The sequence below is a fragment of the Pseudorasbora parva genome, chromosome 20, assembly GCF_024679245.1.
Source record: "Pseudorasbora parva isolate DD20220531a chromosome 20, ASM2467924v1, whole genome shotgun sequence".
Classification (NCBI taxonomy): Eukaryota; Metazoa; Chordata; class Actinopteri; order Cypriniformes; family Gobionidae; genus Pseudorasbora; species Pseudorasbora parva.
The window spans coordinates 9264603-9269916 of NC_090191.1; the positions used below are offsets into that span (position 1 = coordinate 9264603).

At 40.2% G+C, this 5314-nt stretch overlaps 1 protein-coding gene across 1 annotated transcript; it reads left to right on the forward strand.

Annotated features, from left to right (window-relative positions):
- Window positions 1-2551: 2551 nt before the first annotated feature.
- On the forward strand, window positions 2552-5314 carry LOC137049058 (uncharacterized). Its single transcript, XM_067427448.1, has 4 exons — window positions 2552-3127; window positions 3287-3340; window positions 3776-3975; window positions 5306-5314. The coding sequence occupies exons 1-4, from the start codon at window positions 2755-2757 to the stop codon at window positions 5312-5314; spliced, it is 636 nt and encodes a 211-aa protein (XP_067283549.1). The 5' UTR covers window positions 2552-2754.

Sequence of the window (5314 nt, forward strand, 5' to 3'; positions counted from 1 at the left end):
GCCTCACTGCCATCAAAAGAGCCAGTCGGCTCTGTCATGACAATATTACATATATTTACAACATTACACACATTGCACGTTACACGAGTTAGGAAAAAAAGATTTTCGACTTTTTATCATAAAAATACAACAAAATATGCCCTGCTGTGTTGCTTTACTTTTCAACAAACCTGTCTCTGAGTACCCTACTGCTGCTGTCTCGCCCTGGCTCTCGGGGTTGTCGTACCCTGCGGCCTGATTCTCCTCATCCCCCCTTTCCATATTTCCACTTGTCTCCCGTGGGGAGACAAAGGGGTCGAGGAAAGACAGGACCGCAGAGTACTTCCACTTTTTCCATGACCCTGCTGCTGACCCACTCCTCTTTTCAGTGTCCTTTCTCCTCTCCTTCAAATATGTGTCCCTCAGACCTTTCCACTTTTTTCTGCACACTTCATCTGAATAAAGCAAAGTATTTGCAAAGTACAGCAAATTTGACAGCTTTATCTAGGTAGTAGTCTTGATATATATCACTAGATATACATTGAGTAAAGGATGTTTCAACTTACCAGATTGTCCGACCTCCTCACTCACTTTCTTCCAAGCAAGATCCTTTTTATTCCTGTTTCTATAGTGAAATGACGATGTGTCATACAACTCCGGGTATCCACAGCCACGATGATCTTGTCCTCCATTGTTGTTCAGATTTCTGCCGCCGCTTGTAAACACGTCACTACTGGAGCAAGCTCCTGATTGGTTAACGCGGCGCGAATATCCGCCAAAGTTCAGATTTTTCAGCTTGAGCGATTCGCACGAATCACGCATTCAAAACGCTCAATTCGCGTGATCCGCGCCGCAGAATGCCTATTCGCGTCTTTGCATTGACTTAACATGTAAATCACTCACGCGAATCGCGTCATTCGTGTGCGGTGTGAACGCAGCATTAATCGCGTAGCCCAGTCTGATGTTTCGGAACAGACGCACCCGCAGTGGGACAGCAAGGTGGGACACGGGGACCCGACTCAGATGGCGGAGTGGCCCGAAGTAGGATCTGTGTGCTGGGAGCACCCTGGTTCCACAGTGGGACAGGTGGTTTGTGAGACAGCATGTTTAGCACAGCCTGCACACACGCAGCGCTGCCAGCTGGCTATATGAGAGGGGGCTGAGGATGGTATGGCATAGCACCTTCTTGTGACCTACAGGAATGGGAAACTGCTCTTTTGGTGGGAATTTGGGTACCGCCAGTGGCCGAATAGAAAGAAAAGTGAACAGAAGATTCTCCACCCGGCCCTCCTCCAGGGTAGGGAACGGTGCCTTCACTATCAGTCCTCAAATCCTTCAGGTCACCCGTCTCAGGGTTGCTAGTATGACCGCTTACCACCTGGCTTGTCGGTTTCCCTCATGTCAGTCAGGTTGAGCCATAGGTGGTGTCATCACCTGACCAACCGAGCAGGATATCACCTTCGTCACCAGGAGGGCAAGGTCAGTGACGGTATGCAGCTCATCCATCAGTGGTTGGTCAAGTCCACCCTGGGCCATGTCCATTAGTGCCTTGGCCTGGTAGACCTGCAGCAACACCATGGCATGGAGAGCAGAGGCGACCTGTCCACATGTATGATGTCATTGTCCTGCGTTCTGTAAAGCTGTGCAACAACATCTGCAGAATGTAAAACTGGTTGCACTCTCTGACAGAACCTATGAGTAAGTAATAACAAAGGTAAAAACAACTTTTTAGTGTTTTGTAATATCAAGTCAATGTAATTACCCTTGTTTATTACATACACATATTTACCCAATATATTGCATATAATGCATTTCTTACAATATAATTTTTTACTTCTGTCTGTTTCTAAGAAATGCCTTATACTGTATGGACAGAGATGTACAGTAATTTTTGTCATGTATGTGTGAGAACCCATGAGAAGGAGGAGCAGAAGTGTGTGTGTGTGTGTGCGTGTGTGTGTTTATGTGTGCTCAAGGACATTGTCCTTGATTATTGTACTTTGTACTTTAATGATGACGTTTTATTTGCCTTTACATTTTTGTTTATCATAAAAAATAAGTGTAACCAATTCAAATAAATTCAATTGATTACGAAAGTTTTAATTTATAGCGTTTTGAAACTTCGAGCAAGAACATACCACAAAGATGTCTTTGAATAATGAAATTGTAGGTAATTTAGGTCAGACTCAACTTACTTTACATAACCTAAGAGTAATAAATAATAAGGTTAAAAGTGTTAAGATCAAAGTACACACTGCAAAACAACAGCTTACATTATGATACCATAAAACAAGTAATTGTAAACTTTATCATGATTACATTGTAAAGTCCAGTTTACAAATATCTAGGGCATTCTTGTACGGGAAAAGTTGTAAATCAGGTTAATAATTACATTTAATGTTTTTTATACATGTCATTACCTTTATTAACTTGACAATTTTAAATATTTTAATCTGCACTGACAATCCATTCAAATGACCAGAGGATTCTGTGATTTTCCTTTAACACCATTGATCTATATAAATATATATCTTTTTAAAAACATAGATGAATTAAAGTTATTTTCTGTTGACATAAACATATTGCCACAAATGTTGCGAATAGAGATAAACATCTATTGAACATACCATGATTGACAATTAACTTTAATAACTTTTTTTTTATCTGGAGCAATAAAAGTTAAGTGCAAAAGACAATAAACCAGGACACTATAAAAGGCAAATGATAGGTTGTGGGGATGACAGAACAAGAGCTGGAAACAAACATCAGTGAGGAATGAAGGGTTTAGTGTGTTTACTGCTGCTGTTGGAAACCTTTGTGTTTGTCGTTCAGCAGACGGTCAATGGAGGACTCAATGAGAACGAGATCAGTCAACAGATCGGCTCTGAGGAAAGAAAGCAGGATCCACCTCAAACAGACACTTTGAGAGCTGAAGCTTCAACTGACAGCCAACAATACTGCCAACTGGGCTTCCCTGACATATATGCAGCACTGAGAGAATTGACCGCCACAGTTACAGAGCTGAAAGCAAATATCAGAGAACTGACCACCACGGTTATAGAGCAGAAAGAAAACATCAACACTTTAGAGACTCGACTGAGGGAACAACAGACATTTATCCTGGAAGAGCTGAATAAGAAAACTGATGGTACCTCACTAAAACCTTCACTCTTTTATTAATGATCCTCAGTGCAATACATTGCAGTGTAAATGTTAGTGTAACCTTTTTTAGTGAGTGTATATTGTGTACATTGTGTTATCCAATAATCAGTCTGTGTCATTTTACATAATCTTTATTCTTTCACAGAAATTTCAAATTTTACTCTCGGTCAAGTGGAGGAGTTGAGAAAGGAGAACAGAGGTGAAAATGTGCTTGAATGTTAAATTCAGTCTATACATTCACAGTGTAATACAGTAATATATCACAATATTGCTTATGTTTTTCAACAACAGAGAGAGAAATAGCTTTTTCAGCTGGGCTGATGCAATCTGGCAGTGGATATATTGGTCCTTTTACCACTGACATCACACTAACCTACAGGAACGTCTTCACAAACATAGGGAATGCTTACAACCCAAAAACAGGTAATTAGCAATGAAATGGAGTCATAAAACTCAGTAACAGTAATGAAAACCCTTTTGCTCCAGTCAGACCTCTCTGCAGTTTTGTAATGTGTATAAGAGACTTAAATTACCTGCCATCTTTCAAATCTATTACACTGTTTGGTAATTGAGCAATCATACAGGAAACAGCTGATTCTGTATCTGATTCTGTATCTCTTATTGTCTGATTCAGGTATTTTCACAGCCCCACTGAAAGGAGCGTACATGTTTAGAGTCTCTGTATTTGGTAGTGGTGGAACTCCATTAACTGCAGACATTATTAAGAATGGAAAGCGTGTGGTTATAGCACATGATATTCAGGCTCAGGATCAGGAACGGTTAAATTCCTCGAATGGAGTTGTGTTGATCCTGGAGGTTGGAGATGTTGTCTATGTGAGACTTCGTTCTGGCAATAGGATATATGATAATAGCCAGTACAACCACTGCACTTTCAGTGGATACCTACTCTTTCCCTTAAGATAACAGGAGCTTTGCAGAATGTGATTCTAATAATTCTGAACCTTCATGGTATGATTTAAGATGAAAATAATGAAGAATCATTTACATATGAACTTGTATTAAAAGTATCATGAACTTGCTTTTTATTTTTTATTCTGTTGTCTGAGGTCAACTAATGACGTTTGTGAAGTTTTTACATTCTTATAATTCTTATATTAGACTTATAAGTAAACGCCCAGGGCTAGGATTGGATAAGATTTGCATATTTAATGAGCTTTAGCTCCCCTGTCAGTTACGTTCACATTAGGAAGGGGTTGTTTTGAAAGCAGCAACTGGAATTATTCTCTCGATCACAGGGCTCGTAAACGTCTTTATCAAACAAAAACTGATTTATTTCTCATCCACCCACGATTGATTGGAATATTATTTCTGTATTACTTGGCCAGCACGATCGGTGGACATAAGTGCGAACCACGTGCACACATGGCCAGATCAAGAAAGGAATATTATTTCAATATTTGAGATTGACCGGCTTGCCGACAGGCTTATGTTTTGGTAGCCCGTCTGGAAAACACAGAGCACCGGGGCTACTGTTAAATAAAAAAAAGACGTTTTACTCACGTAAGTTTGTTGCACCATCTCTGTCGGATCCAATATAGAAGGCACAACATTATGTCTGCAAATCCACCTGAGACTTGTTTACAAATGATTCCGCAGTGAAATGAAGCGAACACACAAACGTTCTTCCCCATGTGAGCTGGAACTTCATTAAAAATAAATGTAGTATCACACATTCCTAATATTAGGATCTGAAGGAAGCTTATGCAGCGACTGTGTTCTTCCCATAGGTTCTTCCACAATATCTTGCTGTCTTCTTCAGCAGGTTTATTGCTTCTGGCTAGCATTGACCGATGAGTCGATGGGCGAGGCTACTGAATTAGACGTGCTTATTATTCTGTAGAGGCGGGTTTCATCGCACAATGACGTAAAGATTTGTCGTAAAGATGAAGATCGTTTTCTGGGTCTGGTGTCTGTAAAAGCTTTTCTTTGGGTACTTTCAGATCTCTAGTTTGGTTCATTTGGTCCGAACCAAGGGCAAATAATTATATATTGTTGCATTTCTCAGCTTTTTTGGTTCCTTTTCTCTAGGGATGAGCGAGTACAGCATTATCTGTATCTGTTAACCAAATGTATTATCTGTACTCGTACTGGGCGGGGCTTTAACCAATATTTTCATCTAAACATAAATTTCTCTTTTGGTTAGAGCCAGTAG